This window comes from Carcharhinus amblyrhynchos, chromosome 1, assembly GCF_965287045.1.
Source record: "Carcharhinus amblyrhynchos chromosome 1, sCarAmb.v2.hapA, whole genome shotgun sequence".
NCBI classification, from domain to species: Eukaryota; Metazoa; Chordata; class Chondrichthyes; order Carcharhiniformes; family Carcharhinidae; genus Carcharhinus; species Carcharhinus amblyrhynchos.
This window is the reverse complement of record NC_137324.1, coordinates 145118361-145134558: the sequence shown is the minus strand read 5'-3', so window position 1 is coordinate 145134558 and position 16198 is coordinate 145118361. Positions and strand designations below refer to the sequence as shown.

Genomic DNA, 16198 nt, shown 5'->3' with positions numbered 1-16198 from the left:
ATCCATCATTAAGCAGGAAATTGCGAGGCATCTTGAAGGGAATTGCTTGATAGGGCGGACGCAACACGGTTTCATTAAAGGGAAGTCGTGTCTGACAAATTTACTGGAGTTCTATGAGGATGTGTCTAGGGCAGTGGATAGAGGAGAGCCGGTGGATGTGGTCTTTCTGGATTTTCAGAAGGCGTTTGACAAGGTACCTCACAAGAGGTTATTGCAGAAGGTCAGGGGACATGGAGTTGGGGGTAGGGTGTTAGCGTGGATAGAGGATTGGTTGTCAAATAGGAGGCAGAGAGTGGGGGTCAATGGGTGCTATTCGGATTGGCGGATGGTGACTAGTGGGGTGCCCCAGGGGTCGGTGCTGGGGCCTCAGCTATTTACCATTTATATAGATGATCTGGAGGAGGGAACCGAGTGCAGGGTGTCGAAATTTGCTGATGACACCAAGATTGGGGGAACGGCAAATTGTGCGGAGGGTGTGGAGAGTCTGCAGAAGGATCTAGATAGGCTGGGCGAATGGGCCAGGAAATGGCAAATGGAATTTAATGTTGGCAAGTGTGAGGTGGTCCACTTTGGTAGGAAGAATGGTAGGAAGGACTATTACTTACGGGGCGAAAAACTGCAGCAGGCGACGGTGCAGAGGGACCTCGGGGTCCTTGTGCATGAATCGCAAAAACCCAGCTTGCAGGTGCAGCAGGTGGTCAGGAAGGCGAATGGGATGCTGGCCTTCATAGCGAGGGGGATTGAATATAAAAGTAGGGAGGTCTTGCTGCAGCTGTATAGGGCATTGGTGAGGCCGCAGCTGGAGTACTGTGTGCAGTTTTGGGCGCCGCACCTGCGCAAGGATATTTTGGCCCTGGAGGGAGTGCAGAGGAGGTTTACTAGGCTGATACCGGAGTTGAGGGGATTGAGCTATGAGGAGAGGCTGAATAAACTAGGCTTGTACTCGTTAGAGTTTAGAAGAATGAGGGGAGATCTCATTGAGACGTATAAGATGATGAATGGGATGGATAGGATAGAGGTGGAGAGACTCTTCCCGCTCAAAAAAGACAGTAGGACTAGGGGGCACAGCCTCAAGATAAAGGGGAGGCGGTTTAGAACGGAGTTGAGGAGGAACTTCTTCACTCAAAGGGTGGTGAATCTCTGGAATTCTCTGCCCGTTGAAGTGGTGGAGGCTGCCTCGCTAAATATTTTTAAGAAGCGGGTTGATGGGTTTTTGATAAGAGAAGGGATTAAGGGTTATGGGGAGAGGGCGGGAAAGTGGAACTGAGCCACGACAGATCAGCCATGATCTTATTGAATGGCGGGGCAGGCTCGAAGGGCTAGATGGCCTACTCCTGCTCCTATTTCTTATGTTCTTATGTTCTTATAATGCTCAAAAATTATTTCGCTATTTTACTCAACCGAGTCGAGTTTTCCTCTCTTATTTCTACCCTAGTATAAAACTGTTTGAACTTCTCGGTTGCTATTCAGTAAAGGGAGACAGGAGTTCTGCTTTGTCATAAACTATCTTCTTTCTTTGATTCAACTCCACATACAGTTCTCTCCAACACAGTGCCACTGTAACCTCTTTTTATCCCAGTGACTTCTATAAAATGATTAACATCCAATTTAGATCTTAAATGGAAGGCTACTATTAACCCATTCCAACAGTCTCCCCTTCCTTAGAGAATATTTTGACTAATATTGTTTCTATAGAAAAACAGAAAACACAACACTATTTCCTGTTCTCCTTTTTTCATATACATTCCTTAAAGTTAAAAACAGAAGGAACGTCCAAAAGTTTCTTCAAACTAGCTCCTCTCCTAGTAAAACAATCGGATAACTGATAGTAGCTACCAACCCATTTTACTTTTGATATTTCCCCCTTATCCAACATTTGTTTTAAGCTGGCTAAGTCTATCCTCAAACTCTACTCCTTTACACTGTGGAGTGCACATTTTCCCAAAGGGACTTGTCAATGTGACTCAATGGGTAAAATCATTTCTGGGATGTGATAAAGCTCATATCTACTGCCTCTATCAGGCTTTAGTGTCTCAGTGACCAATGTGCTTTTTACCACTGTTTCATTTTCTTTGTTTCCTATACAAGAGGGCAACATTTACCATTTTCCCCCCAGAAGATTATAAAAACACCCCTGTGCTTGAAAACCCATCACAGAAATTGGCATAGGATGCATCACTATAAACTAGAAGTTTCAAGTGCCCAAGATCACCCAAAATGGGAACCTTAAAAAAAAACACTCCTGCATTTTTAGTTTGGCCAACATTTTGCTTGCTCTCATTTTTATACTCCACTCTAAGACATTAAAACGAGCATTTGGTCTGTCTACCTACCCAATTCAGTTGCCCAAACTTCAGGGTACTGTTTCCATCTTAGAAACTACCACATCCTTTTGAAGCCTTACTGCGACTAATTGCTAATGGGCTGATGCTCTCCAGATAAGATTACTGAAAATGTGACACCTGACAGTCTGTCCAATTTCCAGTCCATTATATCCAAAAGCCCCTGAAGCCCGACTTCCAATCCTGAATTCCTTCCTCAGCCCATAAGTTACAGTAGTTTCAAAATCACTCCCACTCCATAGAAAATCAACACGCAAAGATACCAGAAAATTTTCCTCCATAGTACCATAAAACGTCGTAAACAGACAGTTGCCAGTTGAAAGCAGATCCTAACTTGAACAAAACCCAACCTTACCAAAAAAAAACTAAACTCTAGATGCAACATTTAGCCCATATAAACATTTAACTTGCAGGATACCCCTTTTGCCTTGGTTGCCTCTTTAGGTGGACAGAGAAAAAGGGCTCTCTGAAACTGATGTCCCTGCAAAAGGGCAGCCTTATTATCCATAAATTTGCATTCCCATACCTTTGTAGCTAACAGAGCCAAGATGATCTTTTAAAATTATCTTTCTGCCATAGCTGAATCCACTCAACTCCTGGTCTAAATTTTCTTTAAATTCGAACAGTTCCCAACCAGAAACTATGGATGAACAGGGATATCCATTGCTTGCCAAAGTCTAGGTGTGAGGCATTTCAACTCAGGCAACAATGACCAATACAACAAAACCAGATATGATCCAAGGAAATCCAAAGATGCCAAAAGACATAATGGACCAGGCTAGCCACATGGAGCCCCATTGACCATGGTATGGTCTGCAAGACCTAACAGGCTCCAAGATGAAGGCATGTAAAATGGGTCAGTGAGAGCACACCCTCTGCTCTAGAAGACTTGGATGAGCCTGTGTCAGAGGTTACCATTGCAGATATCAGAGCAGCCTTCGTGAAGGACAACCCACGGAAAGCGACTGGCCTGGATAGGGTATCGGACGAGCACATAGATTTTGCACAGATCACCTGGTGAGGTATTTGCAGGCATCTTTAACGTCCCTTTACAACTTGCTTCAAGAAGAGGACCTTCATCCCAGTACCAAAAGAAAAGCCAAGCAGCATGCCTTAATGACTATCATCCAGTGGTTCTGACATTCATCATTAAGTGCTTCAAAAGGTCAGGCACAAATCAATCCCAGCCTCTGTGATCCACTACAGTTTGCCCACTGCCACAACAGGTCCACAGCAGACACCATCTCCCTAGCCCTGCACTCAACCCCAGAAAGCCTAGAAAAACAAAAGAACCCATGTCAGACTGCTATTAATTGACTACAGCCATGTCTTCAACACCACTAATCCTATGACATTTCCAAACTCCATGGCCTGGGCCTCAGCCTTTTTCTTTGGATCCTGATCTGTGTTGTATCACAACTTGGTATTGCTCCTGCTCTGCCCAAAACCACAAACTACAAAACGTTGAGAATGCCCAATCCATCACACAAACCAGCCTCCCATCCATTAACTCTGCCTACACTTCCTGCTGCCTGGAAAAACACCCTGAACTTCCCAACCCACAGACTATAAATCAGTAAGGAGAAAAATAGAACATAGAACATAAACACCAATGCCCCACACGGCTGTAAGTTCAGCCCCCTATTATACTCCTCGTACACCTATGATTGTAGGGCCAAATTCCCCACCAACTTGATTTTCAAGTTTGCTCCCATAGTGGGTCAGATCTCAAACAATGACGAGACAGTACAAGAATGAGACAGAATCTGGAGAACTGGTGCGACAACAATAATCTCTCCCTCAAATGCCAACAAAACAAAAGGGAGATTGTCATCAACTTCAGGAAACATAGTAAAGAACACACCCATCTACAAAGTAGAAAGGGTCAAATGCGTCAGATGATACCGGAGTTGAGGGGGTTGAGCTATGAGGAGAGGCTGAATAAACTAGGCTTGTACTCGTTAGAGTTTAGAAGAATGAGGGGAGATCTCATTGAGACGTATAAGATGATGAATGGGATGGATAGGATAGAGGTGGAGAGACTCTTCCTGCTCAAAAAAGACAGTAGGACTAGGGGGCACAGCCTCAAGATAAAGGGGGGGGCGGTTTAGAATGGAGTTGAGGAGGAACTTCTTCACTCAAAGGGTGGTGAATCTCTGGAATTCTCTGCCCGTTGAAGTGGTGGAGGCTGCCTCGCTAAATATTTTTAAGACGCGGGTTGATGGGTTTTTGATAAGAGAGGGGATTAAGGGTTATGGGGAGAGGGCGGGAAAGTGGAACTGAGCCACGACAGATCAGCCATGATCTTATTGAATGGCGGGGCAGGCTCGAAGGGCTAGATGGCCTACTCCTGCTCCTATTTCTTATGTTCTTGTGTTCTTATGTCCAGATCATGAACTTGTCCTGATCGCCCCCCACGCCAACATTAGAGTTAAGTAAGCCCACCAACACTTACACTAAGCGTAGGGAAATCAGCTACCATAGAAAGCATTTTTTACTGTTGCATCACAACTTGGTATTGCTCCTGCTCTGCCCAAAACCACAAACTACAAAACGTTGAGAATGCCCAATCCATCACACAAACCAGCCTCCCATCCATTAACTCTGCCTACACTAGCACCCTATACACCTGGATATAGTCTTTCATTGGGAAAGGATGCAAAAAAGTGAGGTCATGTACCAACCAACTCAAGAACAGCTTCTTCCCTGCTGCTGTCAGACTTTTGAATGTACCTACCTGGAATTATGACCTTTCTTTACACCCTAGCTAACAGTACATTCTGCACTTTGCTTCTCTATACTGTATGCTTTGTCTATATAGTGCACAGGAAAACAGTTATTATACCAATACATATGACAATAAATCAAAATCAAAATCCCCTTGTCACAAGTCTAACAAGTTCTATCAGAATGCACCTTTTCCATACAAATTCATCTGCGAGCCGGAGCTCTCTGTCCCCCATCTGGAACCTCCATGCATACCCTGAAATCACGCCAAATCATGCAGTTCTTACTGTTTGGAATTTATAACTTTTTCATCTAATTTATTGGAAGCCACCAAAATCTCATGAGCACGTGGACTTCTACTCCTACTGGCATTTGTAGTCTTATTCCAAGACCTTGTCAAGTTATGTCCCCTTTCCCCACCTGATATCTGAACCACAACTGTTTGATCTTTTCCTCTGTTGTAGAATGTTCTTTCAATGGTTCAATCTCTTCCTGCGATCAAGTTCACTATTGGATTCACTGTCTGAACGACACCACATTTCAGTGCCCTCTATTTTTGAACCTTGTGTTCCCAATCCATGGTCCTGACATCCTCCCCTGTATTCTTTACATTCAACCAGTGTTTATATTTTCTAATGGCCTTCCCTGCTCTACTAACGTCAATGGAAGGATGAAAATGTCATTACCTGTCAGTCAAATAAGTCATTTTTGTACCAATCTTTGTTAGTTGGCCTTTAGAAAAAAAGGCCTGCTCTAGTTCAGAAATATTGTGTTCCTCTACAGATGCCCTGTCTATTTCAGCTAACTGGTCCTCAATTCCGTAATTTGAGTTTGATGACCCTGGTTCCTCATCATGGTCATCTACTCCAAATTCACAAATTTGTACCCATTATCCTTGATGAATGTATCTCAACAGTCTGATTACCATGTTGCAAAACAATTGTTTTGCCATCTACGCTTATAACGTTCCCATTAAAATTGAATCTCATAGTATACAATGTCTCATTGCTGAATAAACAGTGTTTGATGGCCGTACATTGTGCCTTAAAGCTCTGAATTCTTTCAGGCACTTTTGCTTCCAAAAACTCTACTTAGATGCAGTGCATTTAAATGCTCAAAGGCAGAGCTAATTGTAGTCCATTCTCAAGCTGGAGACTGGTCATTCAAAATGACAGAATTTTAGGATTTCGACTAAATACTAATTGATAGACTATAATCCCTAACCATCTGCAATGAAATCTTTGCACGTACAGCCTATGCTAGGGCTGAATTTAACCTGCAACTTGATCTGCCAAATTTTCCAGAGAATGTCATCTATTACCACATGGTTCCTCTCTCACACTATTACTAAATGGGCTTTCTGCAACTGTACTCATGACCATGATATTCATGGTTTCACAATTATCCCTAAACACATTAGCAAATCCCTCCCCATTGTCTGTAAGGAACTTTGCTAATGACCCCATTTCTGTCTCTGTCCATTTTTCCATGATCTGATCCAGCATTACTCTCTTTACTACGTACAACTGTGCTCCATTAAATCTGGTCACTAAATCTACAGCGTGCGAAATGACAGTGGCTGGAACAGCATGGTGGCTAGCACTGCTGCCTCACAGCTCCAGAGACCTGGGTTTGATTCCTGGCTTGGGTCACTGTGGGTGGAGTTTGCACATTGTCCCATGTCTACATTAAATTTTCTCTCAGTGCAAAGGTGTGCAGGTTAAGTGCACTGGCCATACTAAATTGCTCCTTAGTGTCCCGGCTGCATCAGTTAGAATGATTAGTGGGGTAAATATGGAGTTATGGGGATAGGGACTAGGTGGGATCATCAACGCAGACCTGATGGGCCAAACAGCCGCCTTCTGCACTGTAGAGTTTCTATGATTCTACAAATATATTGTTTGCTTTATCCCAGATCTTAAGGTCCAAGGCCACAATGTCATTAAAACCTGTGGCAAAGGTAGAGTTACTATCGGTCGTGGGGTCCTTCTGTACTGCCTACAAAGCTCTCACTGATCACTGACTTATTTTACAAGCTAGTATAGTCTTCATCTCTTACCTCTGCATCTTTTAATAAATTTTGCAGCCTCTGAGGAGATTAATATGCAAATTTCTGATGCAGGTTCAATACAATGAGCTTTTTCATCAGTTAAAGTTTATTTCTGGACGCTAATGACACTTGCTTAACCTCTTTACCCAAAAAAAAAATTTTCATTAACAGAATACAATTTACACACTATCGTCAGGGCACTATTATAAATGCACCATTTCTCCAAAAATTGTTGCCTTATCATTTTCTATAACCAGTTTTGTGTGCTTTCTTCATCAACGTTCTGAGAAGCAATGGTATCTCACTTGACAACACTGCAAAGGATCACCACTCTTCAGTAACTTCAGGGCATCATCCCCAAACCTGAAACTTGTGGAACTTCCAAATTTTTGAATTTGTTCTGATTTTCAGCATTTAAAAAAGAGTCCAGATAACTGCCAATTCCACAAAGACATACAACTACTGACCAATACAGCCCAACTAAAAAGGTCTCTGCAACCAAAACTTTCATTACAGGAGAAAAACATAAGACAATGCCTTCTTTCTGTTCACTATCTTTTTCCTCTGCTGATTCTTCTGTGTCACATGCAGCATCAAACACTGATTATGCTTTCAATTGTCCAAAAACAATGAAATTTAGAATCACACTAAAAACATTGATTAATCACACCCTGGGCATTTCTGGGGCTCAGATTTCTGTTGTCACTCTCCATATCCATCCTCCGGTTCTAGATATTAAAGGGGTTTCTGTCCATGCAATTTCTGAGTCCCAATCTTCTGCCATATTCAACTTGTGCTGCACAATCTTACCATCCTGTTAACAGTGTATCTGTCACAGTCTGTTTTATTACTGACTGACCCATCTGTGGGGATAGAATGTTTTCCCAAAATAAAGTTTTTTAAGGCCTCTAACATTTGATCACATGATACCTTTGTCTGCAAATTTATCTCCTGTCAAAACCAGAAGCCTATCCATGTTTGTAACTTTAGCACAGTCCAGTAACTTAATTGCCAAGATGGACTGTGGAATTTGCAGCCTTATATATAGTCAGGTCTTCCTTTTGATAGATTTATCCATAAAGATTAATTATCCAGATCTTCCTCAGAATCCAAAATGTTCCAACTCCAATTTAGAAATAAAATTAGTCAAAGTATTTTCTATGTGGTAAAGGAACAGCCAAGGCCATTCCTTGTTTTATTTTCCTCAGTGGTTACTTTAGTCCACATGATAACTTCTCCATAGGTCACAAGGTTTTGTGTCTGAGCAGAATGATGGATAGTCATATCCTGATACTTTTACTCTAGATTCACCCATCTTGTTGTCTCCTACTCCTTCGATTAGAATTTGAGTGAAGTTCCCCCCCCCCCCCCCCAAAAAAAGTCATAACTTGGAGCCCATTACTTGGAACCAGCCACCATTGTCTACTACCACCGTTTCAGCTTCTCGGTTGCAGTTCAGTAAAGGAAATGAGTTTTGCTTCTTCAAACTGTTTTTACCTTTGATTCAACTTCACATGCAATTCTCCACCAACATTCAGTGCCACCTGTAGCCCCTTTATATGTCCCAGTTACTTTTATTAAAATGATAACATCCACTTGAAATGTCAAGTGGAAGGTGACCGTTAACCCATTTCTAACAAATGTCAGTGGAACCCGAGATTCAGGTACCTCAAACCGAGTAGAGCTTTAACGGAAGCTGTTTTCATATTGCTTTTAAAGTTAGACCCGAGATTACTTTTTGTATGTCGTGTGGTAATCCAGACCTGTATAATTCTAAACCATTTCTTATGACATAATTTCATCAACACATGCTGAAGCATAAGTAAGAGACAGTCTTCTTCCCCTTATACAGCAAGTGGAATGTTGCCAGGCCAGAAGCATGTCCAAGGGCACTCAGCATTCAATCCTTAGGTTTGTCACACCCTTCATTTACATGCACTGCTAAAAAGTAGTGTTCTACATTATTAGTAGTAGCTAAAAAAAAGTGACCTTGCTTATTAAAGACAAACATTTAAGACTCTTGTGCGTGCAACTGGAGAAAAAGATAGAGATAAACACAACAAAAATCGGATACTTTGGTATTAGCTCACATTGGCAACACATGCTGCAGGACAGCTATCCTCTAGGTTCAGGTTTGACACAATACAACAGACCAATGTATGTAAAGCATCTTCAACATAATAAAAATGTTCCAAGGCACTTTAATGCGGCATTGTAAAACAAAATCTGATATCAAGCTACGCAAAGATATTACGGCAGGTGACCTAAAGTTTGCTAAAAGATGCAAGTTTCAAGATCATTTTATAGGGGAAAAAAAGCAAGGCAGAGCACTTTAGTGAGGGAACTTCATACTTTAGGATTCAGGCACTGAAAATATAACCAACTAATTGGGGGTGTTCAAAATGCCAGAATTAAGGAGTGCAAGTACGAATGAGAGGTTGAAGATTACAGAGCTGGGAAGGATAAGGCTATGGTGAGATTTGAAAACAAGAACGAGCATTTTAAAATCAAGGCATTGTTCGTCCAGATGCCAATACAAGTCAGTGAACAAAGGGATAGTGATGGAAGGCAGGAAGGAGAACACAGTTCTGGATTACCTCAAGTTTAGAGTGCGGAAGCACAGGAAGCAAGCCAGGAGTGTAAATAGAAGTCAAATCTGGAGGTAACAAAGTCAGAGAGGAGGGTTGTAGCAACAAAGGAGCTAAGGTGGAGTGAAGTAGTATGATTTTATGGAGGCAGAAATCAGCAGTCGTAGCAACTGCATGGATACACGGTTGAAAATTCATCTTGGGATCAAACAGAAGGTTGCGGACAGTCTAGTTCAGCCTGAGGTCATTTTAAAAAGGAGGATGGAATCAGTGGCCAAGAATTGTTAACGATGGGGACCAAACGCAATGGCTTCAATTTTGCCAATATTTAACTGGAGGAAATTTCAGCTCATCCAATACTGAATGTCGACAAGCAGTCTGACAATCTAGAGAACGAACGGCTTCAGTGACGTGAAGGTTAGGTAGAGTTAGTTGTTGTCAACATATGTAACGGCCACGTACGTTACATTTCAAATGATGTATCAAAAGGCAGCACGTGGATGAGAAATAGGAGAGGATCAAATCCTAAATGTTGTGACAATAAATACAACTTAAGTGTTCTTTTAATGACATCATGTACAGTATTTTGCACCCAACATGATCAATTTACAACTGAAAACTAAAATAGTTGGCAAACGTACTAGAGTAATCACTACTTCTAATTACTTCAGGAAGCATGTACAGGCAATGAGCTGAGTTATGATGTATCTGGAGACAAACGCACAGATGACAATCAATTACTTTGTTCAAACCGTGGCTTTATCAGGGTTCCAGAAGTGGAGGGGCAGTGTGGGAGAAAGAGAGATTGAGGTATTTTGGAACCAGTGAGGGCATAATAGTCTTGGGGAGGGAGAAGGAAGTTGACAGGAAGCAAAATTGTTAAATATCAAATACTAGAAAAGCTGTACGAATATGACAATATCCCGATGTTTCTGTAGAGATAGGAGACGGAATCCTTGTCTTTTGATTCAGTATTCAACACAATCATGGAACGCAGCACAAATCAGAGCCACAGCAAAAGAAATGGCAGCATGAGTAAATATCTTTGCATTAATTATTTAGTGAAGAACCTACCCAAATACATACAGAACGAACTTTTTAATAACTCAGCTTAAGTTCATTTCACCTGTTGAATAATAATCAGGTGATGTACAAACAGTTACGACCTCTAACAACAAATAGTTTACTTTGACTTATCTTTACAGACAAGTTAACAAACTCAAGATCCTCAATCCAGCAATTACACTGGACTCAGGTGCATCAATAGGCTCAACTCTAAAACCTTTGAAATGCCCTTAACCAATGTCTAGCTACAAGTTGACCCATAATTCCCAAAAGCATTTTCAATCAATGAGTCTTCCAACATTGGTGATTTTTGCAGATTGAAAACTTGCTACACTACATTAAAAATAAAGTTAATGTATATATATTCTTGGACTCCCATGTTCAATATTAATTCTCAATTTGTACCTTCCAACACAGTTAGAATCATGGGTTTTCTGGCTGAACTAAAAAATGCATTCAATATCTACACAATATCACTCTGATCAGTTTTCATTCTTGATTTCTTGTAGAGAAACACAGTTGAAGTTTCCTTGCATTAACAATTTTTGGCAACATAATCAAATAAAAAAAAATCAAGGCCTTTTACGAGCATAGAGTCAAACATTCAGATTCATGATATTAACTCTGTTCTCCATCCACAGACATTGCCAGACCTGCCAAGTGCTTCCTGCATTCCCTGTCTCAGTAAAGTTCATTCATAGAACTCTAAAGAAAAAATTCTGCAGGGTTACAGAAGTATTTCACAGAACAGTGTACTACAATAGATACTATAGAGCAAAATAAAGTTTATTTTGGGATTGGTAACAGTAACAAAATCAAACACTATATACAACAATGACAAGGAACACATTTTCAATCCAATTTGTGAAAATTAAAAACTGACCTCCTACATTACCAATCTCCATTCTAATTACTAAATGACATCCATTATAATATTGTGAAACAAAATATTTCTCCTGAGCAATTAATATTTCAGTCCAACAGTTTTATAATACAAACTAGAAAACTCAAGTGACTATTAACATACATAAATAGTGTAGATTGATAGTGATTTCTAAGCAAATCTCCCACAAAGCTTCACTGTTTTCAATGTTAATTTTATGTAAATAGCAAATACTGACAACCTTTATAATATAAATACACTTTGAGTACAGCAAATACTTGCAATTAAATCAACAACACTATATAGCAACAGTGATTAACTATAAACCAAAAACAATAAGCCAGCAGTTATTGCTGCTTTCAAGAGAATTTCACAACGATAGAAACACATTTTGAAACGCCTCCTCTTTCTGATACCAAACGTTACTGAGACCCCAGCTCCCCTTCCCTCCAGTCATGTCCTCAAATACCTGCCCCAGCTCCCCTTACAGCACATCAAGCATTTCACTCGACATTACCTAAACCCCGGACCCTCCTTAGAACTTTTCGAAGGCGACGCCGCATTTGCCCTTTTGTTAAACAGCTTCTGCAGCAGGGTCGGAGCCATTTTGTACCATTTTAGTGGTACAAAATAAGATCATTCGGCAGCATTGGGAATAAAAGTTGAACAACTCCATCTAAATCCTCACTGTCATGTGACTGGCGCTCGGTTCCCAGCCGCAGCGCGCGCCCCCATTGGACAACGCCCGACAGCTGCCAACTTTCTGATTGGACGCGGCCTCGGAAGTGCGCTTGCTGATTGGAGGGAAGCGGACAAACGAACGTGCTGTCATTGGACCGAACCCTGAGGGCCCACGTGCCCCACGGCGAGAGCGATTGGATGGCGCGGCGGGTGGAGCACGCCTTTCACACGTGGCTGCTGAAAGGTGAGAGGCTCCGGCAGGGCTGCAGCTGCATGGGCACTGACTGGACACTGAGCCGGTGTCCGAGGTGCTGCTGGCATCCATTTACACTTTAATCATAATGCAGTAAACAACTGGCACTGGTTTGACAGACAGCAGTTAGATACACTGTAGATATAAATAATCAAAGTGTTGTCAAAGTTAGGATGGATCCATCAGGGAACTAAAAGGAGATGATTTTGTGGAGCCAGAGGCATAGCAGAATCACTGATGAGATTAAAAGCCAATTACTGCGGATACTGGAATCTGAAACAAAAACAGAAAATGCTGGAAAATCTCAGCAGACCTGTCAGCATCTGTGGAGAAAGAATTATCACGAGAACTACCATTCCTCAGAGCAGTTACTAACTACTTTGCATCTCACTTAATTAGAGAAGAAGATGGCACCAACAGAACTAGAAATGAAATGGTATGACAGGATGGGATACAAAATAGAGGAGGTATTTAAAAAGTAGAAAAATCCTATTTCTGTGCTACTGGTGGCCGCAGGTGAAGTACCCCAAATTCTCCAAAAATTAATATTGAGAAATCTGCAGTCCAACATAAAAAAGTGCCAAATTAGAAGATTTTGATAAAAGAACTGGCAATTGCCAGAAAAGCCCCATAATAGACATGGATTCATTTCACAAGTAGACTTAACACTGCAACGAACTTACTGTGAAAATGCCCTCGTCGTCACACTCTGGCACCTGTTCAGGTACACTGAGGGAGAATTTAGCATGGCCAACCAGCAGATCTTTTGTACTGCGGAAAGAAACCATAGCACCCAGAGGAAACCTGTGCAGATACATGGAGAACGTGCAAACTCTGCACACACAGTGACCCAAGCCGGGAATTGAACCTGAGTCCCTAGCGCTGTGAGGCAGCAATGCTAACCACCGTGTCATCGTGCCACCCCAAGGCTGAGAGGCAGAGAGAAAAAAAATCAACTGTGTAGCTCAAGAAGGATTCCACCATAGCATATGGCGGTCATTGAAAATCCCAATCAAAAGTTGGGTTGAGAACCTGGCAACAATCAAGGATGAGCAAACTTTTAAAAAGACTCAACAAGGTGCAGAAACCAGGCAGCACTGGGAGACAGTTCGTTGTTCAGTTGACACATACTGCAACCCAGGTCCAGATATAATATGCTTGATGAAAAACATAAAAACATCTGCTGTAACTAATTGGCCTTAAGAATCATTTTGGTAAGATTTAGTGAAGATTTGAAATGGCTTAGTAGTCACAGCAGCCAACAGCCGAAAACCCCCAGTCAGCGTGGGAAAACTTAATTACTGTTAGCAGCATTTTAAAGATTTTAAAGCAAGTCTCTTCTGAGCTAAAAACTGTGATAGATTCAAAATTGATTTTGCCAGAATGATTTGAACAGTTGGAAAGGCAAGACCAGAGACAGAACTGGACACTTTGAAGGAGATAATTTTTAATTTCAGAACTACTTTAGGATTAGATAATAAATCAAAGGCTGCACAAGTTAATACTTTATTGTATTTAATTGGTGCAATTGCTGATGATGTAGTGGCCAGGTAAATGGAAAAATGGATCATCTGCCAAATTTGGAAAGATCGTGAAATCCTTTGTCAGTTACTTTAACCAATGAGTAACAAAATTTTGGAAAGATCAAAGTTTAATAAAAAGGTCCAAAAACCTGGAAAACCTGTGGACACCTTCATCAATGATTTGTATTTGGTTGAAGGCTGTGGATGTGGTGATCTTAAGTCTGAGCTGATATGAGGCAGCATATGAGTTGGGATAGCTGACAATAGTCTTTCTTCAATCCAAAGAAGATTTAACTTTGGAGAAGGCGATACAGATTGTCAGATAATCTCAGGTCCATTTCCAAAGTTGATCCATTTAAGAGCAGAAGATAAACCATGCTGCAGAATAGATCCAATAATGGATCATTAAACAACAGAATGTGAAAGCCACTCCAGGACAAAGAATGTATGCAGTTAAAACTTAAGGTGGTAATAAATCATGCCAGCACTGTGGCATCGAATAGCTTCACAGGCACAATGTCCTCCAAGCACAATACATTGCTCCCACAAAATGACTGGGATACTTTGGGAGAATGTGCAGATCACAAACCCCTAAACATACAGAGGATCACCAGTGAATCTTTGCATAAAAGACCACCTACAAAATTGAAGAGTCACACCAAAATGAAGAACAATAATGCTTCCTTGGTTAGATTAAAGATCCCAGATCGACCTTCTGAAACGCTGACGTGTCAGTGAGCACATTACTAATTTTGAACTAAACATAGGAGTCAGTGTGACAATTTTGTCTGAAAGAAACATGCCAGTAAAACAATCTCTGCAGCCACCTACAACGTAATGGTGCAGATTATAAGGAATCAAGCTCCAGGTGAAAGGTACATTTCAAGCAATGCTGCAATTTAAGAACAATGTTACATTACAAAAAACAAAGTTAACAATTTATGTTCTGCACGAGGAAGAGAGGCAAGTGGAACTCCTTTATTTTTTCTCGCCATCTGTACATGGGCAGAAGTGTTTTAATTTTTGCAATGTTTCCCCAAATCTCTGTTTGTGAATTCAATTTTAAAGCAACTTTAAAGTGCAGCCAATTCTATTTAAGGTTAAATCAGAATTATTATCTATTCATATGTTCAAACCTGAGGGATAGTCATCGCAACTACATACACAAGAAGGGTAAAGAAAAGAAGAGAGCTTTACAGCTAAGAATAGCTTTGAACAAAAAAAAGAGTTTTACAATAAGAATGACTCAAAACAATGAAGAAAAACAAAGATAGAAATATTAATTCACATGAATGTTTAAGTCCAGAATGTCAGAACCCAGTAAGAATTCCTTCATGCAGGAGTTAAAGTTCAGACGAGTTTAGCTAGCTAAAAGCAGGAGCTGCAGAATTCCTTCAGAGTTGGTGATGGTGCAGCAGGATGATGTTGATATACAGAGAATTATTCCACTCTACAAGTGGCAGGAATCTTTCAGAGAATCAGGCTTTGACGAAGTTTAGACTTGAGGCAGGCTTTGTTATTAGCTGGAGTCCTATTTTTCTGTTGACAGGCTGGATGTTAACAATAGACTGCCCAGGAAATCTGGGAATGTAACATCAAGAATTTCCAAAAGGCAAAGGAGCTTAGTTCATGTGGTGTTGCCCATTAATGATCAGTTTTTCGTTAACAATCAGTTTTTATGTCTCTGGTCAAAATCCATTGTTCACCTGCGGAGATAGATGGTAGCTATTAGTGCACGTGGGTATAACAATTTTCAATGGTTCACTGTCTTTGTCATGTTTAGTCCATTAAAGTTGTTTTTGTGGGAGCTATGCTTGAATACTTTTGGAGCTGGCTTCAAGAAGGGTGCTAGAGTTTGTTTGGTGGTCTTCACATTGGATCTGGAGGATGCAGCAGAAGGATTACTGATAGAAGTTCTTTATTGCTGTTATGTGACACATGCACAGTCCAGATCTTACTGCAGTATCAAAGTGCAGTGACAACAGCTGATCTGTACAATATAACTTTTATTGACTTATGGTAGTCTTTGCTGTTAAATTTTCACCACCGTAATTTGTAGAAGGTTGAACTGGCGTTGCTGATCTAG

General features: G+C 41.0%; 1 protein-coding gene across 3 annotated transcripts in view; it reads right to left on the bottom strand.

Moving 5' to 3' along the window:
* LOC145345905 (folliculin-interacting protein 2-like) overlaps positions 1-12336 on the bottom strand; it is a 114968-nt gene extending 102632 nt beyond the window's left edge. For all 3 annotated transcript variants that reach the window (XM_080193484.1, XM_080193485.1, XM_080193486.1), the window contains exon 1: positions 12173-12336. In XM_080193484.1, coding sequence (XP_080049610.1) covers positions 12173-12261 — 89 coding nt within the window. In that variant the 5' untranslated portion in view covers positions 12262-12336. The remainder of the gene's footprint in view (positions 1-12172) is intronic.
* Positions 12337-16198: the final 3862 nt, after the last annotated feature.